The sequence below is a fragment of the Rhineura floridana genome, chromosome 12 (assembly GCF_030035675.1).
Source record: "Rhineura floridana isolate rRhiFlo1 chromosome 12, rRhiFlo1.hap2, whole genome shotgun sequence".
NCBI lineage: Eukaryota > Metazoa > Chordata > Lepidosauria > Squamata > Rhineuridae > Rhineura > Rhineura floridana.
This window is the reverse complement of record NC_084491.1, coordinates 37,625,001-37,652,286: the sequence shown is the minus strand read 5'-3', so window position 1 is coordinate 37,652,286 and position 27,286 is coordinate 37,625,001. Positions and strand designations below refer to the sequence as shown.

Here is a 27,286-nt window from a genome sequence, read left to right as displayed (position 1 = left end):
GGACCCACCCTCTTGTCTTGTAATTTTCTACATTTGCCCGGCATCTGGAGGAAGCGGGTGGACAGCCATACCTGGTCTCCCGGTTGAAGGGGGGGGCCCTCCTTCCTGTGCAGGTCAGCAACTCGCTTGTACTCTGTTTTGGCTTCGTTTAACTGCTGTTTCAGTGTCTGTTGCGCCGCTTGCAATTCCTTAAGGAAGTTCTCAGCTGCCGGTACCAGCATTCCTTCTGAGCTGCTTGGAAAGACTTTAGGATGGAATCCATAATTAGCGAAGAACGGGGTTTGTTGAGTGCTGGAGTGCAGAGAATTGTTGTAGGCAAACTCTGCAAAATGCAAATATGATACCCAGTCAGTCTGTTGATAGGACACATAACTTCGTAAATATCTTTCCAAAACGGCATTCAAGCGTTCCGTCTGCCCATCTGTCTGGGGGTGATGGGCGGAGGAGAGTTTTAATTCCGTCTGCAACTGTTTCCACATTGCTCTCCAAAATTTGGCTGTGAACTGAGTTCCTCGGTCTGAGACTACGCTGTTTGGCAATCCATGCAGCCGGTAGACTTCTTTGATGAATAACTTGGCCGTTTCTTTAGCCTCTAAGGCCCCTGCACAAGGAAGAAAGTGTGCCATTTTGGTAAGTAGATCCACCACTACTAAGATGGCTGTCATTCCTTGGGACTTGGGTAGATCAGTTATAAAATCCATGGAGAGGTCCTTCCAGGGTTCGTGTGGGACAGGCAACGGTTGTAACAGTCCTGCTGGTGTCCCTGTTTGTGTTTTTGTCCGCAGACAGACAGAGCAGGACTTTACATAACTCTCAATATCCCGACGCATTTTAGGCCACCAGAAGTCCTTGGCCACGTTCTGAATGGTCTTGTAAATCCCAAAGTGTCCCGCTGTGATGGAATCATGACACTGGCGTAGGATTCTGAGCCTTAATTCCCCTTCTGGCACATATCTGGCGGTTTTGAACCATAACAGTCCATTTCTCCAGTGAAAGGTTACTTCTGAGTCTTGACCTTGTCCCGTCTCCTGCTGATATTTTAGCATGTCTGCATCTTCTTGTTGTGCCTTTTTGAGTTCCTCTTCCCATGAAGGCTGGCATACTCCCAACGTTAATTTCTCTGGTGGGATTACGTACTGAGGCTGGTCCTCGGATTCACTTTCTTTGTATTGTGGCTGTCTGGATAAGGCATCCGCTCTCTGGTTTTTGGCTTGGGCATGGTAAGTAATCTGGAAGTTAAACCTAGTGAAGAACTGGGACCATCTTATCTGTCTCTGGTTCAGCTTTCTGGCTGTTTGGAGGCTTTCAAGATTCTTGTGGTCGGAGCGCACTTCAATTCGATGAGAGGTCCCCTCTAGGTATTGTCTCCAGTTTTCAAAAGAGTCCTTGATGGCCAGCAGCTCCTTCTCCCAAACTGTGTAGTTCTTCTCTGCAGGCTTTAACTTCCGAGAGAAGTACGCACAGGGGTGCAGCTCCTTCCCTTCTTGGTCTAATTGTAGCAGGACCCCCCCGATGGCAAAATCTGAAGCATCTGCTTCCACTACGAAAGGGCGGTTCGGATCAGCAAAGCGCAGAATGGGCTCAGTAGCAAACCTTCTCTTCAGCTCCTCAAAGGCCTCGGTGGCATTCGCTGTCCATTGAAACTTCTTCTTCCCCCTTAAACAGTCAGTCAGAGGAGCTGTTAATTTGGAAAACCCTGGAATGAACTTTCTGTAATAATTGGCAAACCCCCAAAACCGTTGTACATCCTTTTTGGTGACAGGTTGGCCCCAGTCCAATATGCAGCTTACTTTCCCTGGGTCCATCTCCACGCCTTCCGCTGAGATTCGATATCCAAGGAAGTCTAGAGACTTGAGGTCAAATCCACATTTCTCTAATTTAGCATACAGGTGATTTTCTCTCAGTCTCTTCAACACCGTCTTCACATGCTGGTCGTGGTCTTCCTGGTTCTTTGAGAACACCAGGATATCATCTAAGTAACAGATTACAAACGTGTCCAACAAGTCTCTAAACACGTCGTTCATGAATTTTTGAAAAATTCCTGGACTTCCACAAAGCCTGAACGGCATGACCAGGTATTCATACTGTCCGTAAGCGGTCAAGAATCCTGTTTTCCATTCATCTCCCTCCTTCATTCTGATCAGATTGTACGCTCCTCTCAAATCCAACTTTGTGAAGATTTTTGCAGAGCGCAGTCGGTCCAGCAACTCTGAGATCAGGGGCAGCGGGTAGCTGTTGGGGATGGTGATCTGGTTCAATGCGCGATAGTCGTTACAGGGTCTGAGTTCCCCCCCCCTTCTTTTTCACAAACAATAGTGGCGCTCCAGCAGGGGATTGTGAGGGGCGTATGAATCCTCGCCTCAGGTTTTTATCCAGGAATTCCTTCAGGGCCTCCCTCTCATTCTCTGTGAGAGAGTAGATTCTCCCTGATGGGATGCTGGCTCCTGGCACTAGGTCAATCGCACAGTCGTAAGGGCGGTGGGGGGGTAAAGTCTCTGCCTCTTTTTCATCAAACACATCTTTGAATTCTTCATACTTTGGCGGCAGGGTCACTTGATCGATCTCTTGCACTGCCCCCGCTAAGGTGTTCTTGATTCCTTCAGGTTGACAGTTCTCCTGGCAATACTGTGAGGTGAACCACACCACCGCCTCCTTCCAACTTATTTTGGGTTCATGCTTTGCTAGCCAGGGCATTCCCAGAATCACCTCAAAGTTCGAGAGATCTGACACGTATAGCGAAATGAACTCTTCGTGCCCAGGGATTTGAAGTTTCACTTCCTCCGTGGCTTGTGTCACCCCTCCTGACTTCAGGGGTCTCCCATCGATAGTCTCCACAGCTAGGGGAGCGTCCAGTTTCCACCGGGAAATTCCATGACGCTTGACTAACTTTGCATCAATAAAATTTGTGGAGGCTCCACTGTCAATTAAGGCAGTGGAATTAAACACCACTCCTCTGGAAGTTGTAATCCGAATAGGCAAGACCAACACCCCCTTTGAGGGAGGTTGGATCGTTGTGGGGCCTTTATACAACGCTGCCCTCAGTCCACCGGCCTGCACGTGGACTGGGTGTTCGTTTCCCAACAGCTCGGCTTTCCCCCCTTTCAGTCCACAGTCTCTGGCCACATGGCCCAGCTTTGAACAATAAAAGCATAAACGTTCCCGGCGTCGTCTTTCCTTTTCTTCTTCCGACAGTCTTGGCCTAGCCCCTCCCTGTCCCTCAGTTGCATTACCTGCCATCCCTGCAGTGGGAAGGGTCTTGTTGCGGGATGCCGAGGCTGAGTATCTCGGGACCTCCTGCTTCCTTTCCAGGCGCCTTCCTTTCATCCGGTGATCTATCTGTAGGCATAGCCGGATGAGCCCTGGTAGGTCAGCAGGGGGGGAGGTCCTGGCCAACTCATCCAGGATTTCAGCATTTAATCCACTCTGGTACATAAACATCAAGGCGGCGTCATTGTAACCAGTTTCCTGGGACAGAATTTTAAAAGCATTAGTGTACTCGGAAACAGTCCCTTTAGCTTGCTTCAGAGTGCCTAGTTGCCGCGCTACTGTTTCAGCCCTTTGCGGGTCTTGAAACATCTCGGTCATCTCCTGTATAAATCCTCTGTACCTTCCTAAGACAGTATCCTTTCTCACGAGATACGGAGTCACCCATTTTTCAGCTTATCCCTCCAGGAGGCTAATCACGAAAGCTACTTTAGCCCCATCGTCTGGAAATTCCGTGTGCCTGACATCCAGATATAACTCACATTGAGCCACGAAGGTTGCCAACTGATCACTTTGTCCCGCGTATTTTGGGGGCAATCCAATGGAAACCTTTACTACGGCAGCTGGAGGGGCTGTTCGCATCTGGTCTATCGTGGCCTTCAAGGTTTGATTGTCCGTCTTCAGCACCATGACTGCTGCTAGCAGGGCTTGAACATCCGTCTGCAAATCAGCTACCTTAGTCCTCAAGAGTTCCACTTCTTCCGTCTCAGAAGTGGGGTTCGTCCCCCCCGCTGCTCCCTTTGACATCTTGTCCCAGTCAAGTGAAGAGAGCGTTGAGGGTGATTTAGGTGGCTCTGTCAAGCTGTCAGGCCCAGGATGTGACTCAGGAACCAGACCAACGGCTGTAGTTAATTCGTGTTTTATTAGGGTAATGTCCAAACAAAGACTGCGTTTTCTCATGAAGCAATACAGGGATACAGGTCCTGCGGCATTGGGAGAAAGTTGACAGAGCAAGGGACTTCTTCCCGCCTGTTCTTTAAGAAGGGGCCAAACGGGCGTGCAATCTTTCGCTCCTCCTTAACTGCCCCTCAGGTACTGTCCGCCTTCCCCCCCTTCTCTCCTGTCTTTTCAGCTGTCTGCGTGCGCGCGGTGAGGGGGGAAGCATCACCCCCTCCTCTTCTGAAGTTTCCGATTCCAGGATGGGGGATAGGGGAGGGGCTGATGGTAAACTGCCTCCCCGCTTATCGGCTGGGAGCAGCCCTCCCTCTTTCCCCTCTTGCTCTGAGCCTGAAAGAGGGGGAGGCGTGAGAATGTCCAGGGAGGGCTCAGGCTCCCCGTCGCTAAGTGACCTTATCACTGGCAGTTCCTCTGTTTCATCTTTGCTCCAAAGGGGGGAAGTTCCTCCCCCTTCCCTCTGCCATCCATCCGAATACTCTTCTCCCAACTCTCCGGGATCCAGCTCCCCGGGATTGGGACCCCAGCTCTGCCTTCCGACATTATGTGTCTCAAGTCAAGAAGCGTTTTACAGAAGAGAAATGGCTGGAAAAGAGAAATGGTTAACTTATCAAGAACTATTAGAAAATGTACATGGAGAATATATAATGAAAGAGAGAGAACAACTAACAAAGGAAGGATATAGTTTTCAATGGTTTGCCTATTTACAATTGTTAGAAAGATATAAAATGGACAAGAAAATGTATGGGTTTGAAATAAGTAAATCTGATTTTGAAATAGGATTGTGCACAAATGATGAAAATATAATTGCGAAAATGTATAAACTCTTACTGAAAATGGATATGGAGGAAGAACAAGTAAAAGAGTGTATGGTAAAGTGGGCAAAAATATTTGGTTATAACATACAAATGGATCAATGGGAAAATATGTGGAAAAAAGGCTTGAGATTTACACTATGCTATAATCTTAAAGAAAATTTCTATAAAATGATGTATCGTTGGTACATGACTCCAGAAAAGTTGTCAAAAATGTATAGTAATGTTTCTAATGTTTGTTGGAAATGTAAACAACAAGAAGGATCATTTTATCATATGTGGTGGCTGTGTAAAAAGGCAAAATCATTTTGGGCACAGATAGGTAGGAAGATGCAAAAAATTCTAAAGATAAATATTCAGTCAAAACCAGAATTTTTTTTTATTGGGTTTTATGGATAAACAAATAGAAAAGAAATATGGAAGAATAATATTATATATGATTACGGCAGCAAGATTATTATATGCACAAAAGTGGAAAATGGAATCAACACCAACAACGGAAGAATGGCTATTGAAATTAATGGACTTAGTAGAAATGGATAAATTGACATGTCTACTTAGAGAAAAATCGACAGATACATTTCTTAAGGAATGGAAGCCTCTCTTAGACTTTTTGTTGAAAGATCAAAATAAAATGATGATATTGGGATTTGACGATTAACTAAGATAGCCTATGGAGAAAAGTGATCCTGTATGTATACATTAAGGGACAGGTTTGATATATATTATATACTTATAGCTGATCTGCGACAAATCGGAAGTCAACTATTTTATTTTTTGTTGTTGTATTGTTATGTTTTTTTACTTTGTTTTGTTTGTCTTTTGAAAAATTTGAATAAAAATTATTAAAAAAAAAAAAAGAAATACCACGGGCAGCCCTTAATTTGTATGTTAGTTTTTCCATAAAGGCAATGAACCAGATCTTGTGATACCAATATTGTATCTTTCCACCTTTTAGGTCTTTCCAATGTTTTGCTATTGTTAGACGGGGCGCCATAAGTAGATGTCCAATTAATGGTTTGTCCCTCTCATTCACATCTACATTGGTGAGGAGATTAAGAAGTGCCACCGGCCATGTGCTCTTCCCATTCTGTCTACCTCACATAGTGATGTGTTTGACACTAAGGATGGCTTTAGACACCCATGACAAATCCAAAGGATTTGCATGTTTTTAATTCAGGCTGGGCTGAAATAGGAGAGGAGGAATTAACAGATCATGACCATCCCACAATATGAGCCCCTCCTTTTCAGCAATTTTCATACTCTGTGGAAAGTTGTACTTTTTGCAAGGGGGTGGGTTCCAGGGGCACTTGGAAGAGGGAATGTATCCTTATTGCTGAGGCAAGGGGGGCAACATTTCTTCACATGCAGATGCACATCAAAAACACATCCCGAAGAAAGTAATGTAGTGCAGAGGAACAATATCCACACTTGGATACATTGGATTACTTTATGGGAGTCTATGGCTTTAAACACCAAACCAGGGCAAAAAGGCAGTGAAGTACATTTGGGGTTAAAGACTAAATAGGTTTTGGGGTCCCCTCTAAGTTGTGCTTTTATAGCTGTAGCAAGATGAGTACAAAAGAGGTCAAATCAGTTTGTTAGTTAAATACATCACCTAGCTAGGTCTGCTAAGTATCCGCTTTGTTATGTAAACATACACTATGGTGTTGCCAAGAAACTAAATAGCTGGAGACACTTCTAGAAGGTAAACTGAGGGGGCATATCTCCTCCCTCCGCTGGCTGGAGATGGTGACAGCAAGATGCCTGTGTGCTTCAGGAAGAAGAATAACTAGTCACTCTTTGATTTGGAGCAATATAGGGGGCTGATTTGCTCTCTTTGAGAATCCAGCGCTATGGTACAAGGAATTCCTCCTCCCCAAGAAACCAATGGGGGAGCAGGATCTATGGGAGTGTTAATGCTGTGAACCTTCTAACTTATGTCCAGCCTATATATGTATGTAGATAAACCTTTCATCCCCAAAGGCCATCCTCCCATAACCTTCATGCCAAGGAAACCTGACTCAAGGTATACGCTGGGAGCCCTGAGATCTCACTGTTTGTTTGGAGATTAGGGTGTGCTTAACAGGAGGATATGGAGGTTTTTTGTTTGTGTGTGGCTGCTATATTTCTGAGTCTTTTCCAGAGATAGCTTAGGGGTTATGATTCTGTGCTTACTTATTTGGGAGTAAGACCTACTGAATTAGGTGAAGTTACTTCTGAAGAGCAACACCGATGAGCCCTAGTTTTTCTGTTTCTTTTATACCCTGCTGCGAACATAGCAGTTTTTCAGTGATTTGAACCTAAGGAAGGTGCTTTGTCAAGCGTGGACTTCCTTAGTGCTCTCTTATTCTTACCATCTAAATTGTAACGCATCTTCAAGTGGCATTGTGCAACGCTGCAGTAAACCAGGAATTAGCTGTTACTCTGTTTTGGGAAGAAGTTTGAGAGGTAGGAGGTAGCAAACTTCAGTAATATGAATGGCAAAATAAAAGAAAAACTAACTGCTCTGGAATGTACAAAGCAAACAGATTCCTGAACTTGAGGAACATGGATCAAATGCAAGGGGGATCTATGGCTAAAAAGAGAAAGGGTGCTTGAGCTATATAGATTTAAAGGCCTGGCACAGTTAAGGATTTTTATTTCTCAAAATAAAATAGGCATCTACACATTGGCTCCCCCTATAGCCCAATAATGAGACCATATTTGAAGCTGTGTAAACTGTTTGGGTACTCTGAGCAAACAAGCAAGTAAGGATCTCATAATAATTTCCCAAGCCTTGAATTGTGTCTGACACAATCATGGCAGGGCCTTCCTGATGCAGGAGGCCACATCTCATTCACTCCAGCTCTAAATACAGGTGTGGCCTCCTGTATCAAGAAGGCCCTGCATGACAGACATTATAAAGTTTGTCAAAATAGCAAGAAACAAACATTTGTTGGCACTGTGTAAAGTGTTTTGAACCAGGATCTCCAGTGGCTTGCCTTTGGCACCTCTGCCCCAAATATCATCATGCTAACTGTGTCCAGTCCAGATGCCATGGAAACCTGTGGCAAAGCAGACTTCAGGTCTGACACATTCTTTTCTGCCAAATCAACAGAATTTAGTTATTTGAATATTTTTGTTTATTAAACTTTAAAAAGTGTTTATTAAATGTCAGTACCTATATTGATATTCAGCAAATTTATTTAATTGATTAATAGGTTAAAGGTAGATGTTTAATTGGCAAAAAGTTAAGCAATTGGTAGCTATTTATATTTAGAGGGTTCTTATCCAACATTCCTTCAGTGAATTTTGGATCTGGCCTTTGACCTTTTTTTATTATATCATTTTCAGCAGTGGGACAATTAGGGAAGCTTAATTCCAGCCAAAGTGATTAGTTGAAATGCCATAGAGTGACTAAATTAGTATTTCAGGATAAAAGACACAGTAAAATTGCGATCTGTGTGTACAGGAATGATTTTTTGGAATAAGGAACACTTTGGCAATGCCTAACAATCTACATGTTATATTTGTCATGTTGACATTTCTTTCCTGTGTGTAATACTTGTTGCTTGTGCTATGTGGGTGTGGAGATGGAAGTGAGACAGCCTTCAGTATTCTGTTCAGATCTCATTTGACCCTTGTACCTACAAAGTAAAATTTTAATGACATGTGCCACATCTAGATCAGGAAAAAGTTCTAAGAACAACTTATATTAAATACAAATAAGTTTTGCACATGCTTCATTGTTTCCCACACTATTTTAATGGACTAAAGTGTTACAGAAGAACTGTAGGAGAAGGGATCTTAATGCTTAAAATCTTGCTTTGTTTGAGATATGTTTCATTTGAGGTGGAGCTCTATACATTGCTCCTTAACTTGGTCCAATGCCAGGACACTTTCAATTTCTTTTAATCTGCAAAGTGCCAGATTTTGTTTTGGGGTTTTTTTGTTTTTGTTTTGGGTTTTTTTTGTTTTTGTTTTAGTGTTGTTGCAATTCAGGCTATTTCACGGAAAACAACATTTTTATCCCAGATTGTAACATCTGGATTCTGTTTCTTGAGGATTTGGAAACACATTCAGGAAGGAAGGAAGGATGAACAAACATCTCTTAGTCAAGGTTCCAGAAAAGCAAATGAAGATATTTGGCTGAGGGTGGTAGAGCAATTTTGTTTTGAGAGAAATATTTTGCTCCTTTAAAATGAGAATTTTAAAATATCTTATTCTTTTCATTGAGCTCTTATTTTGTTTTTAGAAGTTTTCTTATTGTTAATGGAAAAACTAGATTGAATGGAACATTGTAATGCACACTTAATCAATATCCTGTTACTCCTTTGCATATTCCTCTGCAGATTCTTTATAATGAATTCAGAATTAACATTGATTGTTACATTGTTGGATATGTAGCATCTCAGTGCACACCAAACACAAAGTTTACCAACGGCAAGCGCTTCAAATACATGCATAACAATTGCCTGCTCTATTACAGGAGTTATAACACATGACTGGTCAGAAATTATTGCTCACTGGGTAATCTTTTGCAGCACGGACAATCTTACATTAAGATCTAGATTTGTTTGGTTGTCTCTTCCTATAATAATAGTTCATGTCAGAACTGAAATCAAGATTCATTCTTGATGTCTTAAGATACCAGATTTCAAAAATAAGAGGCTTTTCAGAGATGTTGTGTGTTCAGTGGAGGATGTCTGTCATGTTGTGGAATTTATTTTGCAATGACCCTGGTATGTGTCCAGTACTTTAGAATAAAAGTTAGCATCCTGAGGTAGTCTTCTTAGGTAGAACTGAAAGCATCTTCAGAACCTGGAGCTGATTTTGTGCATCTTATCCCAGGATCCCCCCTCCCCATTCATCAGTTCATCCCTCACAGAAAAATGAGTCTGTTCACCACATCCTGTCTGAAGGAGAGTCCTCACTTTTAACCCCATTCCCTCCCCAACTTTGTAGGGTAGGAAGGCCTTTTTTTTAGTCGAGGCTTATAGGCACTGGCAGTGACGACACAGACAAATAAAACCAGGAGTGAGTTAAAGCAACATGGAGGGCAATCCTTTCAACATGCAGAATACACAGCTAATATAAATTTATTGCCTTTTATGGTTCAACTGAACCTGGCCACTTTTGAGGGCTTTTTTCTCAGTCAAGTAATTCCAAGTGTTGATTGAAAGACTTCTGATAATTAATCCTCATGCAGATATGGATCGTCTTTGTATTTCAGTATATTTGAATGGAAGATTATTTGCTACAGGCTATTTTACAAATGGCAAAAACGAATAAGGGCATATAGGAGCATGATTTCAGGTTTTGGGGGAGCAAAGAGATTTCATTGTGTGTGTACAGGGAAAATTTCACAATAAATTTCAGACAAAAACTGCATTAAGAGCATTTGTTGTTTTGACCTCATAAGCAGAGCTGAGGGCATTTCGGAAAAATAATTGTATGCATTCTGAAACCTTCCCTAAATGGCACCCTTGATAAGGAGGTTGAGCTTTGCTAAATGTTAAATTTATTTTTACTTCAAAGCCTACATGCATAAAATGTGTTAATTTGGGGAGATAATTTAGCTGAAGATGTAAATTAGTAGCCCTGGTTAGCACGAGGAAGTGTAATCTTGTTACATTGCACAGCTATATTACTCTTGCCCTATTTGATCTGCAGAGAATTAAAAAAAGAGAGCTTAAAAGTCAACTAGATTCTTGTAGGTGGTGTGTTGTACAAAATAAATTAGGTAGGGCATTCTCATTCAGTTCAAGAACGTGTTTAGGGCTTTCTATCTGTTATGAAATCGCTGCAGTTTTTAAATAGACCACTGGCTGTTTCCTGTTGCATATTCTAGAAGTCATCAACAAGAACAAAACCTGTACATGCCAATAACTGGGAAGCAGAAGGCAAACAAATGTTCATGCAAACTTGTACACAGAAGTATAGCAATGCTGGAGATTCCTATAGCTGGACATTAATCCTCTAGAGCTGTTACATGCCAGGCTTTTCCACATGTGGGCAGATCTTTTTTTTTTCCTTAGTGACATGACACATCTGGTATTGGAAATACAGATATTTGAAGGGAACACTCGGACCTTAAAATCAGGAATGTTTGCTGCTGCAAGAGAAGATTCTGAAAAAAAGAATACACCCCCTAAATTTCAGGGAGAGATCAAGCCTCCCAAAGAGGCTGGTGCCTGCGCTCCTCCCCAGTACCATTCATCTCCTGCTCTCACGCCATTCCATGTAAATGAATAAAACCAGACTTTGGAACTTGGCACATAATTATATGATGCTCTAACTGCAGCCATATTGTGGCCTGATCTGACCCTTTTAGTTGCTTGGGTTACTCCTATATCTCAGCTCAGAGCACTATAGTTAGAATATTCAAGTAGGACCAGGAAGACCCAGGTTCAAATCCTTGTTTAGTCATGAAGCTCGCTAATAAACTTAGGCCAGTCATCATCTGTCAGCCTAAGCTTTTCTCACAGGATTGTTGTATGGTTGAAAGGTGCGAGGGTGCACTTTACATGCCACCTGGAGCTCCTTGGAAGAAGGTTAGGAATAAAAAAATATAATAACAAATAATAATCAGCACTAGTGGAGGGTTTTTTGTTTTTGTTTTGTAAGCACTACTGGATATTTACTCACTACACTTCCTAAAAGTTACTGAACAGGTCATTTGTTCAGCTGAAGATATGCAATAGTTTTAAAGAGAATTTAGGGTGGTTGGTATCCCTCTTAATCCTTTTGCTCTTCTCTTATCTCTGATCAAACACTTATTGTAGTGTTTTGTTGCACTATAAAACCCCACAAAAATGCAAACAAACTGGACAGTAGAATGGCTGCGCCCATCATGGACAATGATGTCACTATTATAGCACCTTCAAGTCAATGGTGGTGGTGGGGAGGATGATACAAAACTGTTGCTTGTGTCCAGTTTTAACTTGGGTCTGTAGTGCGGAGAATATTTCATCTTGAGGAAGGGTCCTATGCCTTTAGTAGACAAATTGATAGCTTTGGGAAGAGTTGCATCTCTTAGTGCCTCACTATTAGAGAAGGCAGCCAATATTGGCATCTCAAGTAATTTATTTAATGGGCCTGTTAAATAAATCCTTCCTCATGCATGAATGTGTATGTGTGCCTCTTATCAGAATTTTTTTTCTTTCTCTTTCTCTTGTATGTCTCTTACCAGAATTTTTCCATGGGAGGCTTATCCAGAGAGGGAAAGGAAACTATTAATGCAGCTTCAGTTAGCTTATTTCAATTGGAAAAAAGCATGAAGATTCTTACAGATATGAATGGGGAGTTGTGGGGGATGAAGGAGCAAATAAATCAGAAGTGGCTTAGCCATGGAAAGCATGTTGTTTTCAGCCCAATGCTCCAGCCTATCAAGATCACTTTGAATTTTGTTTCTGTCTTTTAAACTATTTTTAGTTAGAAAAAAGCCACAGTAAACACGGTGGAGAAAATAATGAAAAACCAAGAAATTGGTGCACCTTGTTTCTTTCATTGGGTTCACTTACTAATGGATATACATTCACTAACCTAGAATTGCAGCAGTATGCCCAGTGCATTGCTAAATTGGAGAACGAGTCCAAGTAATTAGTGTATTACTGTGAATTACAGGATCATTAGCTTCAAAGCAAATGACCTTGGAATCATCAAACTTTCTCATACCAGGTCACTGTGTCTCTGAAGTGAGTAGCTTTTCTCTTGTAATGGGTTTCTCTTTATACTCCTGGAATCTCACTCCTTATTTGAATTGTCTGTGAGTGTTACAGATCTGGTTAAAAAGCTTCTTTAATAACAAAGAGTCTTGTAGCATCTTAAAGACTAGCGGATTTATTGTTGCATAAGTTTTCATGCACAAGAGACAACTGCATCTGATGAAGTGAGCTTATGTCACAGTAAATCCGTTAGATATCACAAGACTCTTTATTCTTAGTAATGCGCTGGATGTGCTGCTGCTATCCTAAGTTTCACTAAGTTCAGGTCACCGATGGGGAAACTATGGGTTTGCAAGGCTGAAGCTTATACTGTCTCCTATAACCGTACATGTAAGAAATGACAGGCTGATCTATGTTCAGATGATCTTTGATGGTATTCTTAGGGCATTTTTACAAGTGATTCCAAAATGAATATTTGAATTTTCAGCATGTTTAAATGTAATTAAAGTGCCTCATAGGAACGAGTGGCTGTATCCTACTAAGAGTTGACCCACTGAAATTAATGAACATAACTTCATCATGTCTGTTAACTTCAGTGGGTCTGCTCTGAGTAGGATAGTACTAGCATTGAATACAACCCATAGGACCATTGAACAAAACATACCTTTCTTCCCAAAGGCACTTATTCCCTTTCCAGGTAGCATTCATAGTATTCAGAGACCTAGCCCTATAGACTAAAACATGTCCCTCCTTTCTCTTTGGAAAGTGCTCTTAGGGCCTGATGTGAACATTCCATGCCTCAGGCTCTCAGCAGCCACATGACCCAGCTTTCAGAAATAATTCTGTAGCTCAATACTACTACTTTTAAAAAGTTTTAATTCAGCAATCTAATATCTCAGATAATGTGGGGGTTTTCCCCAGTTTAATTCACTTTGCTATCCAAAGTCTTGTATTTGACAATTCATCCAATGAATTCCATGTAAGTGTGTGTATAGAGTGTGAGGGAGGGGGCTGGGGAAAGCAGGACCAATGAACCTGCCAGGAGGTTAGGAGCCTTTGTTTTGATACTGGATGTGAAGGACTGGACTTCTCTTCTTCTATTGCCAGCATAGAAATGCAGGCTACTAGCCTAGGCTAGTCATTTTTTTGTTTGTTTTATTTTTGCAGTCTAATAACTGAACTTATTTACAAGGCTGCCTTAATTCATACCAAGGAAATCTGACAAATAATTTTAAAAATACATTTGTCTTCCTGTATCCGAGACCACTGATCTGGCCATTAGTGCCTGTCAGAGCAATGAAGAGCAATCTATGCACTACTCTAGATATAGTGGTATTTCAGTGTATAAGTTAGTTATGACTAACCTTTTTTTTTTATTTCGGTGGGTCTGCATTGCATATGACCCAGTTGGATACAACCCCGTGATTCCCAAAGGACCCTTTTAAAATCTTGGGTCAGGACAGCTCTTTGCAGGGAGGCTGTTGTTGAATATGTGGCATGTGGATTTGTGAATCATAGCCAAGAGAAAAAGGCAGGGAGTGAGTGCATGGAAATTTTACTCCACAAAATCAAGACTGAACTTTATATAACCCATCAACCACTATCCAGTCAGTCAGCAGACTTTCTTTGCTTATTTGGCACACCACAAAAGGCATTTTCATGTACTTCCATCTTATGGTGACCCTCTGAATAGGGTTTTCATGGTAAGCGGTATTCAGAGGGGATTTACCATTACCCTCCTTTGAGGCTGAGAGGCAGCGACTGGCCCAAGGTCACTCAGTGAGCTTCATGTAGGGTTGCCATATTCCAGTTCCACAAATCCGGGCAGGTTAATTTGCATATTATGCAAATATTTGCATATTAATATTTGGATTGTCCAGTTGTTTTGTTTTTGTGCCTAGGAATTACCACCAAAAACTGGGGAAAGATGTGAGAAATCTTTTTTTTAAAAGCAACATTTTTAGCCTTAAATGCCTAGACTCTAGTTTCCAACACTATGGAGTATTTATTGATTGATTAAGAGAATTTATATCCTGCCCTTTTGCTGTTAAAAACAGAGCTCAGCACAGCTTACAAATATAATAAAAACAATAAAAATACACAATCAATATAAAAACATAATAAAAACACAAAATAGCAACAAACATAAAGTAAGTCAGGGCAGTAGTACGGTTAACCATATACGATATATTTGAAAGATGTGGTGGGTGGAGAAAAACAAGAAGCCAAAATGTTGGGAAAAGGAGTCTTTCACACAACATGCTCAGTTGTAAATACTGTTGCAGCAAGCTTTACAAGTTCCTCAAGTATTCCACTGGTGCAGGCACTCAGACATTCAAAGTATCTGTATGTTTCTTAGGTTTTATAAAAGCAGAGCTTTGCTTAACTCAAATTTTCTTCTCCCTTTGATCAACCACATCTACACAGGTTCCACCTCCATACTCAAAATGAAACTGGGCCTGGAAGTGTGCAACAACCCCACACATACCTTGCTAATTAGATTACCAATGCCAGGATGTCTGTCTTATCAGCTACTCTCCTGCTCCCCCCCCCCAGGCATCATGAAATACCCAGTCCTGGGCTCAGAAAGAAAATAAATATCTGGTCCTCTTCAAAGTATTGATAAGCCTCTTGTTTTAATTGAAATAATAATTATAAATTCTTGTTCTTATCACTAATGGGAGTTAATTATCTTGCATATGCTGCTGTTGCTTCTATGGCTGTAACGGAGTGAGGTTAAAGATAAGTGAAATGCAAATAGGAAAAAAACAACACAAAAGGCAGTAACACTTTCCTAAATGTAATACCATACCAACCACAACAAGATTCCTATGAGTAAGGCAGAAAACTAAGCATCTCACAACCAGTCAGGATTCCTAACCAAAAACCAAAAATATGATAAATGAAGAAATATTTATATAAAAGCATGACTATCAAATATATTTATTATTTACACAAACTGTAAAGATATTTATAGTGCAATCCTAGGTTTATTTATTCAGAAGCAAGTCCCAGCTTATTCAGTGGGGCTTACTCAAACAGGGACAGAAATGCAACTTCAAGTGATAAGCAACTTCATTCACACAACCCAAAATTCCAAATCATGTCACTTTATGTTGTTTTGCAACTGTTTATACTTGTTTTTATGGTTATTGGATTTTATTTTTTTTTTTTCAATAATTTTTATTCAGATTTTCATAAAACATACAAGACGAAATCACAAAACATTCAAAGACAAAAAACAAAATCAAAAATAGTTAAACAAAAAAAAAAAAAGAAAAAAAAAAGAAAAATAAAAAATAAAGAGTAAAATATTGACTTCCCATTTGTCAAAGATCAAATCAGTTATAAGTCTATAATATATAACAATCCTGTCTCTTAAGTCATATTATAAAATCACTTTCCTCCAGTAGTTATCTTACTTTATCATCAAATCTCATAAACATTACTTTATTCTTTCCACAAAAAGTCAAAGAGAGGTTTCAATTCTTTAAGAAATATATCTATCAATTTTTTTTTCCAGATAAGCATATCGATTAATCCATCTCATTACTAATTATGATAATCTTATTGTCATAACCATAGTCAAAATAAACATTTCAATTAATCCATCACATCAGAATCTGTTAGGTTCAGTAATTTCAGTAGCCATTGTTCTATTATCCCTATTAGTTCCATTTTCCATCTTCCATCTTCAGTAGTCTTGTTAAGTCCAGTAATTTCAGTATCCAATCTTCCATTATCAGTATTCCATAATAATCTTGCTGTCAAAGCCATAGTCATATAGTAAGAGTCTGATGGGAATTACCTCTATCCCAAATATTTTCTTGCCATCCATTCTGAATAGGTTGCTGAAATACTGCTGTAAAATCATATCTCTGTTCTTTTTTTCAAAATACACTGGGTCATCTCTTGAAAGTTTTTCCATTGTCACATGGCTGCAGTTAATTCCATAGATTTTCTCTATATTGGGCTCCATCACATCATTCCAGTCCAGAAGATTATCCATGCCATTGATGACTTTATCTCTAGAATCTTCATTAATTTCTTCAGAGATAACATTGAGTTCCAAACAATAGATTTTATTTCTAAAGTCCATAGACTCCAAATCTTGTTCCTGTTCTACGTTTGTTCCAATCTCCGGGATCTCCTCTCTCACAGGGACCCCTGTTCCAGTCTCCAGGGTCTCCTCTCTCACAGGGACCCCTGTTCCAGTCTCCAGGGTCTCCTCTCTCACAAGGACCCCTATGTCTTTAATCTCCTGTGTCTCCAAACAATAGATTTTGTTTCTAAAGTCCATAGACTCCAAATCTTTTTCCTGTTCCACGTTTGTTCCAATCTCCGGGGTCTCCTCTCTCACAGGGACCCCTTCCAGGGTCACCTCTCTCACAGGGACCCCTATATCTTTAATCTCCTGCTTCATTTTACTCAATTCAATTTTCAGCTCCTTACAACCCTGTCGCAGGTTTTGTTTCGTTATCTCAATCTCGTCCATTATTTTCTGAAACATAGTTATTTCCAGATTCTCAGCCACTTTCTTAATTGCCATTTTAAAAGAAAAATATAGGAAAACCACTTCTTATTTCAGCAACAATTGGGTTAATACTCCAAACTTGGTGACATCACAGTATAAACAGAGCAGACAGCCTTATCTCTCCATGCTTAAGTAAACAAAATGCAGTTCCCAGGATCGAAACAATTAATGGCGGTCGTCAGGAAACAGATTCGTCAAAATAAAATAGACCAAAAAGAGAGTAGTCTCAGACAATATAATATTCTTCAAAATAAAAATCTGGAATAGAAATCCCTCTTCTGTGTATATCTTTAGAATGCAAATCCAGGACAGCTTTTTGCAACAAAAACAGAGATAAGCTATTAATTAGTGAGTAGCAGAGAGAAGTTATGGCTCCCCAGTGAGATGTCAAAAACCGATCAATCTGGCAAATCTCTTTTAAACAGCAACAATTTAAGTCAAGTAAAAGAAAAATATAGAAAGAAGGGTGCTTGCCTGTTAGTGCGTTCTCTCTTAGAAGATAAGATGAACGTTCGCTTTATCAGATAGAGCTTGTTGTTGAAAATCCGTCCCACCTTCGTCGGCTGGACCTCGTCCCATAAATTAATGAGATCTGGTCGTCCCAACAAAAATAGGCTTTGAGGTTAATCTCTTCGTTTCTCCCTACCCGGGAGAAGTTTAATCAGTCAAAAAAAAAAAAAATCTGACTGATATATCTGAATAAGCTTCTTTTGAGGCAGGAGCCCGTCTCAAAAGCAGGCACAGGCTAAGTCACCCTTCCCGGAAGTCATGGTTATTGGATTTTAAATGGCTTTATTTCTTGTTGTGAGCTGCCTTGGTTTCCAACCCTACCTCACAGGGGTGTTGGAAAGACTCCATATATGCACACACTGCAGATGTATAAATACATACAGCCCATATAATAGTTTATTGTCAAACCAGTTGGTCATTGCAGAAAAATCAGTATTAGTTTTTAAAAAATCAGTATTACTTTCCTACAGAATAAAAACTGTAATACCTAAGTAAGCCGTGCCTACTTGCTTTAAAATAGGACTGGAGGGCACAAACACAATTCTTTTCTACATTCACTCCAAAGTCCCATTGATTTTCAGCACATTCATAACCATGTCTACTCAAAAGTAAGTCCTATTGAATTCAATGGGATTTACTCTGGGCATATGGGATTAGCATTGCTTTTACAAAAAGCAAGTATTGGGAAGGTTTTCAAAACACTGCCCAAGATCTGACTCCTACACACAAGAGGAAAAGAAACTGAAATGTATATACTTACCCAATTTATGAGATTTTCAGATAAACGGGGGTGAAACCACCATTTTGTTTTCTAGACACTGCCTAAGGTCAATGAAACTGAAACACAATCCCTGATTGGCTGCAATCCTGAACGGGCGGGGTTAAAGCTACGAAGTGCTATACAGTACTGTATACAGTACTGTTTAAAGAAAGATTTAACAGTCGGGGGGCGGCTGACGTTTTTATGTATATCTCGAGAACCGGACCACCTAGAAACTTAATTTTTTTTTAATTAAAGCTGAGAATCCGGGCCACCTAAGGGGCTAGCCGGGCACCGGGTGGCATGCATAGAATCCGGGTAAAACCCGGCTAACTGGGCAATATGGCAACCCTAGCTTCATGGCTGTGTGGGGATTCGAATCCTGGTCTCCTAGGTCATAGTCCAACACTCTAACCACTACGCCACACTGGCTCTCTTTTCATATACTAGACTTTAAAAAAAAGTGTCTTGTATACGGTAAGTGCCATATATGAATATTGTTGCACTGGTATAAGATGCAGAATCAGACCTAAAATTGAAACAAGGGGCTACGGTGAGTACAGCTTCATGCTCCCACCTATTCTGATTACTTAGAAACAAGTAAGAGTTTGGGTATCAGCAGAGAGCTGACAAATAGCTAGAAATTCTAGCTTTATTTTTTCCCCCAGTTTGAATCTCTGAATTCACCGTTAGCTAATTCTTGTCTCCAGCTCTCCTGGCAGGTTTCAGCTTGCTTCATACACAACCTGATGCAGTACCTAAGAGTGTCAGGAGCCAAGTCTCAGTCATTGTTCCTTTTATGTCTGAAGAGATTAAAATTAATGAAATTTGCAAGCAGAGACTATGATCTTCTATTAACTGATCTGGCTGCTTTTGAAGTAGTTACACTTTTGGTGGTATGAGCACTATTCCAAAGCTAGCAGTGTCCCCATTTGATAAACTAGACCCTTGCTTACATCAGCCTCACATCACCTTTCCCTTCTTCCTTTGTTTTGCCAGTGTTGTTTAATTTACAAAGGATCCTACTCGGGATATTTTAATGCAGATTTGTTATGCATTAAGCTTTATGTGATTCTGAGTATGCGGTCTTCCTCAAGAATATCAGCAGAAGAATATCAGTCCAGCATTCTTTGAAGAATTGTGGCAACCTGCAGGCATTAGGTGGTGGACCAAGAACTGACCAATGCTCCTTTGGAATTTCTCCAGTGATCAGCTGACGGATTACTGTTCTTGGGACATTGCACAGTTATTCTCATATCATATTATAGTAAAAGGGTATAAGAACTCTTTATAGAAACCAAATGATATTGTACTATATAGATTTGGGAACATAAAAAGTTCTTAACCCTGTGTTGTCACTCATGGAACCTGTGTCAATGTTACAGGAAATAATGCGAAAATGAGGTAAATTGCTGCTGTGGTATCACAAGTTCATTGCTCATACAGTGTAAGCTGTTAAAATGGCATGAATAAGCAGCCAACTTTAATGTACAAGTTGGCCCTGACCCTAACTGTAAATAGTAACATTCTAATGAACTACATTGAACTTCAGCTTGTTGATAACATCCTGGTGACCCAAGATTTTGACTATTTTAAAATGTTGAAATTATGAACCCACTAAGTAGCAGGGGGAATGTTGGTAATTCCTTTGTGAGCAAAACTCTTCAAAGTAAAGGAATTCAAATTTGCCAACTTAGAGTATTGATCAGACTTCACTTGAGTGCTTATTTCATACAAAATGCTCCAAAGCTACTACACTTTGATCACATTTGGTTTAGTCTTCCTTCGTTGGATTTGCTCTGGGTTATTCCAGGTGGACTCCCTCAACAGAATCTATTCCCAAATCCTCAGCCCCCCTCCCTTCTTGGCAGCACTTTAATAAATATTTGTTTTGTTCAGGAAAAAAGCCTGATGAAGAAGAGTCTGGCTCGATTTCCCTTTTCTCTCTAGAATGGTGATTGGAAATAATTGGAAGTGGCTCTAGAAGTAATCTGAAGTGACAGTCCCTGGGCTTTTGCTTGAACAATCCCCCACAAAACAAAAATCTAAATTTAAACAATGAAGTCACAAAGTGATTTGCCTTCAAGGTTGATTTTAATTTTTTTAAAAATAGTTGGGGATAGAATGGGGTAGAGAGGAAAGAGTGCTTGATTTTCAAGGCTCTCTTTGATATAACTCTTGTCTCCAACTCTCCTGGCAGGTTTCAGCTTGCTTCAGACACAACCTGATGCAGTATCTAAGAGTGTCAGGAGCCCAGTCTCGTTCATTGTCCCTTTTATGTCTGAAGAGATTAAAATTAATGAAATTTGCAAGCAGAGGCTATGGTTGCTAACATCGACTTTTTGAGTTTGCATTCCTAAGCCTCTATGTAAGTGGGGTCTACAGGCAATCCTCTTTCAAATTTAGTACACATAAGCCCTAACAGACAAATGGAATTTCTCTGTAGCCCAGAGTGCCATGCTTTGTTTTAGAGAAGTAGTACCCTCCCATCTGAAATATTTAATCATCCAGCTGCCATTGATGATGAGACTAGGGATGGGCAAGAATTTGATTCAGTTCGAATTTCAACCCAAATCTATCAAAATCATTTGAAATATTATCTGAAACATTATGAGAACCAAAACACAGCCATTCTTCGAAATTTGCAGGTATTTGCATTTTGTGATGCAATTCCCCAACAAAACAATGTTTACAAAATTGCATATATTAGGAGACAGTGTGCATAAAAATGAATATAAGAGTGAAAATAACATGCAAAAATTCATTACATGATGAGAAATGGCTTGCAAAAATGTGTACATTAGTCAAAACCGCCTACAGAAATGTGTTTATTATGAGAAATTTGCACTAAAATGCTGGAGAGTTTTCATGATAATTCTTTTTTAAAAAAAATCCACAAATTGCTGCAGAAATGTGGAGAACTGAATTTAAGAATGGAAATATGAGAAACCGCGAGAACCAAAACTGACAGATATTTCCATTCCTAATAGAGACTAGCAACTGCCAGCGAAACTTCAACTACAGATAATCCAATTAACACCTTCATTTGAAATGTCATGTGTAGGATACACCCTGTAGGAGCATTTCTTAGCAGCTTCAGTATCAAGGGCATGGAAACCTTGTTATCAGTACCGCTTGTAGGGTTTAGGATTCCTTTTCCACACGTATCCCATCTAAAAAAATCTGATCTTATCTGACCTTGCTTTGTTTTACAAGATCTAATAAAACTACAACCCTGTCCTCAAATGCCCACAAGCATATACTGCTGGATATAGAACAAACCCTAATTCATCAGTTGTGTAAACAACTGGCTTCAGAAGAAAATCAGTAAATAAAAAGCTTTATTTTTTTTTCTTGATGACTTGCTTTAGGTTGCTACATACATTACACAGAAGTTCCCAAACTGTGGTTTGTGGTCTGTGGACCACCAATGGTCCACAAGCTTCCTTCAGGTGGTCTGTGGCATGTCCACATTAAATATTCATTTTGATCTTTACTAGTATTTTATTGCGTCTTTTATTATATTGTATTTTGTTGTATTATAGTTTGAATTTTGTGGAATGCAAATTGTAATACAATATAACAAATACAGAAAGTAATAAAATTCAATTTAAAATCATGCAGCGTCCAGCACAGCGCACTGCAACTGCTACAATAATTAAGTGGGCCTCCAAGACCATCAGTAATCTTCAAGTAGCCCATGGTTTGGGAACCAAAAAAGTTTGGGAACCACTGCATTACCAGATTGACAGAGCATTAGAAATTGACTGAATGCAGTGTGTGTCTGCCTCTATGTATATATGGAATTCTGCTCTATAAGTCCAAGTTCTGCAACCAGAAAAGACATCTTCTGTGACTGGAATAAGTTACACAGTTTTGCAAAATGGTCTAGAACCTCACTCACCAAATATTAGCAGTGAACCTTATTTCAGACATAACATCTCCAGGGTTTCTCTTTGCTCAGATCTAGGTATGTGTTGGAGCACTCATTCAGCATAACAGAATCCAAAGAAAACAATGAGATGCTTTGAGAGCCTTAGCTTCAAAGTGGGTTAAAAAATACTAGGCTGTATCTAACTAAATAGTTCTGCCAGGTTAAGGACTTTTAACTGCACAATTGAGCTTTCCTGCCCTTTCCCTGTGTGCTCCATAAATCTGCTCTAGAGGGTTGAGGGAACTCCCGGAACAGGTTTAGGAGTCACACAGGAGAGGAGAGGGCACAGAAGTTCAATTGCGCAGCTAAAAGTACTTGCACTAATTGAACTGTTTACATGGATACCACCCATTGTTGTTGCTGCTGTTGTTATTAAGGACTGAAATAATTGGGCCTTTCTGTTTGATGCCAGCATCACTGGATCATGTGATCTCTAATTTCTGTGAAGTTTGGATATATAGGGCTATGTTAGATATGTCGATTTCTCATGCTCTAACTTTTAATATATGGGAGTATGAGACATAGGGAAAACTGGCACAGAGTTAAGTCTGCTCCAGGATTCTCAGAATAGTAGCCCAGCACAGCTCTTGGAACTGCTTTTGTTTTGTTAATTTGCTCAACCATACATTACACATGGAAACCATCATCTTAAAAGTCATTTTTTTCTACCAAAGAAATGAAAATAGTGGATATATCATTTAACCTTGTATAACATGGAAATGGAATACAAGTTTTCATTTCTTTGGCAGAAACTTGGACATAGTTAAATGTTTTAAAAAGTGCATGAAGAATATTTGTGTGTGTGTGTGTGCATGGGCTTTATATAAAGTAAATATATGACATTTTTGTATTTCTGGTCACATCTCCCCAAAATTAATACATTGTGCTATCCCATTGTAATTTCCATCCTCTTGCCTTTGAGATCTGTATATAAACAGATCTGGCTACAACGCTTCATACTGTGCTTTAGCTACTAGTCAACTGGCCTCCTTTCTTAGGGGACAGTTACACTTTGGTCATTGCTTAGCTTATCTGTTATGGGGCTCATGCACAATGTGCACAAAATGAATACAAATTCCTGATACTATCCAAAAAGCAAAAAACACACAAAAAACAGTCTTGTGCTTTGATTCAAATGGCCACAAAATATGAAAACTAAGGGGGTGAACATTGCCTGCAGGATAAACCTCATATGAAGAGCTCTGTTGGAGGATACCAAACCCATTCATTCCAGCACCTTCCTTCTCAAAGCGGCCAGCCAAATGCCTCCAGGAATCCCACAAGGAGAGCATGACGGCAATAACTTCAGATGGAGTACTTCCATTAGCATTTTGGATAGGCTATGAAGGAATTTCCATCCTTGTATACTTGATTTGTCCCAATTCGGGTGTGCCCAGATGGTTGGGAAATGAGTTATGCTTCCAGTTACCCACTTCCCCACCCCCATGTGTTAAGAACGTTGGAAGCTGCCTTTTACTGAGTCAGACCATTGAGCAGTGGCTGTCCTGGGTTTCAGGCAGGGGTCTCTCCCAGCCTTACGTGGAGCTGCTGGGAACTGAAACTGGAACCTGCATGCCCAGCAGATGCTCTCCCAGTGACCTGTGACTCTTCACCAAGTTCCCTAGGGACTTGGTGCCAAGGCTAATGTCAGAGAGGCATGATACTGCTTGGCCATCCGTCATGGACTTCTTAGAACATCACTTGGCTGCTTCTGGTAGTCTCTTCCTGTAGAGGAGACCAAAAACTTGGAGCAGCCCGAGGGATGGAAATCTTCAAGCATACTGATGTATGTGGCAGCTGGTACGGGACAAAGATTTGAGGATGTCATTCACAAGTGCTCCTCTTCAACGGGCTCTTGTTGATGATCCCAGTATCCATCTATTTCATACTCTTAGAACCATGAAATACCTGGTACTCCATCATTCCTCATGCTTATGTGCTCTCTATAAGTACTCAATGATAAGCTTCTTTCTGGTCCCTCAACTTTCCTAAGAGAGCTAGGGATCTTTGAATCTACTCTGGGCCTTCCAGGGTGACGAGGAGGGATCAGGGCATAGCAGCCCTGGTTGACATGGGATTTTCCACAGAGCTGCTTACTTGTCAATCCAATATGGCAAGTGGAACTGAGGAGAAAGCTTCTCCACACTGTGATGTCTCTGGAGAGGTGGTGAAGGAGGCTGCGTCTGACTCAGTCACAAGGGAGACTAGCCTTTGCCTCATTTTCCTCTAGCCTGCCTTTCTTAACCATTTCCACCACTTTTTTATCTCCTCCATTTTACAGTGAATTTCTTTTATATGGTACATATTGGTGTTAACTTATTTTGTCTTTTCTGTGATGATGGCACAAGAACCAGCAGCCTTGATTTTTGCCATCTGTGTTAAATAATTATCATTTATATATATATATATATATATATAAGTAGCTGACTGTAATGAACACATATTATAAATAAGTATTTTTAGTATCCTTTTGATTTATTCCCCTAGCTTCATTAGTTCCCCTGGATTTCTCTCCCTGTCTTCTTTGTGGTCATCGCTCATACTACGGGCACAATCCAGCTAAAGTTAAGCATGTAGAAGCCTCATTGATTTCAATGGTTAAGTTTGGTTGGGCTTACTCCCAGATAAGTGGATAATCTAATTGAAGTAAATGGTTTTTCAACATGTTTAACTTTATCCATCCATGGTCGGTAAAATGAGTACCTGGCATATGCTGGAGGGTAAAGAAAGGCCGGGGAAGGAACTGGCAAACCCACCCCATATATATGGTCTGCCTAGTAAACATCACCCTAAGAGTCGGAAACGACTCGCACTACAAGTGCGGGGACACCTTTACCTTTTTAACTTTAACTGGAAGCTCTATACCTAAAAATGGGAAGTGTGAATGTGACAGCAACACATTTGAAAATGTTTGGATATTGCAGGTACATTCATCAGCAAGCCGTTATTAGCTGCTGCGCCCTGTTGACTGTGTAGCAAACCAGATTTGCTTCTGTATAATGAGTCTTTCGACTCCTCTTTTATTCTGTGGTTTTTCCTTTCCTCTTTGATCCTCTTTTGTCTTAGTCCTCTTTGTACTGTCCTCTCATTTTCTCTCTTTTGTTGGCTCCCCCACCTCCTTCAGTTTCTCTATCTTTCTTACCCCATCCATCCCCTTCTTCCTATCACTCTCTTCTGCACCTCCCTCCCACGTATTTTAACACATCTGTTTCTAATTTGGGCTATGGAATCAATTGGAAACAATGGGCTTCTTTAAAATATCAGAAATATATTCCTGAACAAAATCACACACACACAAAGTTAGCAGATTGGCCAGCAGTCCTGGAACAATGGTTCGTTGTTCAAATTTGTGGAAGGCAAACATGCCTGTGATTTTGTACCATAAAATATCTGCATGTTTTACATGGGGGAGCTCTGTTGGCAACATTTCTTCAAAAGAAGTATTAAACATTATAAACTCTCCAACCCTTTCTGTGTGTAAAAACAACAACGAAGAACAGAGCCTCGTGCTTTAAACTGCTTTAATTCCAATATGAGAAGAAAAGTGGACTTTAACTCCCCCTTTTTATTAACCATAAAAATAATAAAAATGACAAGAAATTGAAAACAGATGATAACAAAATTTGAAACCAGACCCCGCTTTTTAAAAGTAGCTTCTTTTTCCCCAAGAGAGCTTCCCTTGCTGCTTACTGTTATGGCTGTAACTTTAGATTTGATAGAAAATTATTTTTTTTAAAAAGACAAACATAAACGTCCGACTTACCTAAAAACAGGAAGGAAAGTGCAGACATTCCGTCTCTGTGTGAGAGACTTTTCTTCCCTTTTTTACTTCTTTCCACTCAGAAATGGCATGCAGACCTGCTCAGAATTCAAAGTAACGCCTCTGGAATGTGCTCCGTGTAATTGCATCCATGTGCCAGAAAAATAAGCAACTTTGCTCTTTCTTCTCTTCTGCTATTCATTCCCCATTCAATTTCCATAAAGATAGGAGAAGAGCTGTTTCTCTCTGTCCACTGGGTCAGAGTCTGTCAGCATCTGGAAGAGGGAAGGCAAAGGCAGTACAGCCGCAAGACACATCTATGGCTGAGCGGAGTAATTTGGCATGTCTGGAAAGAAAAGGAGAAAAGAGTAAGAGGAGGGAAAATGCACAGCGCACAATTTTAACCACATGGCTGACTCCCAGAACAGCCCCTCCCTAACATCAACAAGGATTCACAGTGAAGGCTCATCATGTCGTGAACTGTTACTTATTCCTGATGATACCGCAGCCCGCCTTTTTGTGACAAAGCGAGTCAATTTTGCTGGTGCCAAAATGGTTAAGCAGATTCAACATGGAAAATAATAGTGAAGGAGCAGTTATAAGATTCCTAGATCAGATAAAGATTTCCCTTTAGAGCAGGGGTGGGGGACCTGTGACACTCCCATCATTCCTGGCCCTTAGCCATGCTGGCTGGAGCTGATGTGAGTGGAAGTTAAACAACGTCTGGATGGCCACACGTTTCCCACCCCTACTTTAAAGGAATATGAACACTTCATAAATGGTTATGAACATGTACACACACACCTATACAAAGAGAAGCCAAGGTGCTGACTTCTAGCTTGAGGATTGGTAGGGCTGAATTCCAATTTCCTCTTGTCTATGCTCTTCCCATATGAGTCTCTGATGGCTATTGTCATTAGGGATCACGGTTTGTCTCACATCAAACAAACCATGATGGTAAGTCAGCGTTTGTTTTTGGCTTTTCAATAGTGTCAAGAACACCTGGTTTGTGAGGTTGTTAACTAAAATGGTTCTGTGGCAAGGAATTGTGGGGAAAACATCTTGCCTGAATTAGGGTCTGAGAGGCCATGAGATTGTCAGTTCTCATAGCTGAACTTAGTTAATTAAGCAGTAAGCAAGAACACCTGCTTATCAGTCTGAGACTG

General features: G+C 40.3%; 1 protein-coding gene across 3 annotated transcripts in view; it reads right to left on the bottom strand.

Moving 5' to 3' along the window:
- CLMP (CXADR like membrane protein) overlaps window positions 1-26,561 on the bottom strand; it is a 65,741-nt gene extending 39,180 nt beyond the window's left edge. For 2 of the 3 annotated variants that reach the window (XM_061593135.1, XM_061593133.1), the window contains exon 1: window positions 26,124-26,559. Coding sequence is in view for 2 of the 3 variants with exons in the window: in XM_061593133.1 (XP_061449117.1) it covers window positions 26,124-26,151 (28 nt within the window). In the remaining variant the exon portion in view is untranslated. Of the gene's footprint in view, window positions 1-26,123 lie in introns of all 3 variants that reach the window. The other variant, XM_061593134.1, reaches the window with a different exon arrangement.
- Between the last annotated feature and the right edge of the window lie 725 nt (window positions 26,562-27,286).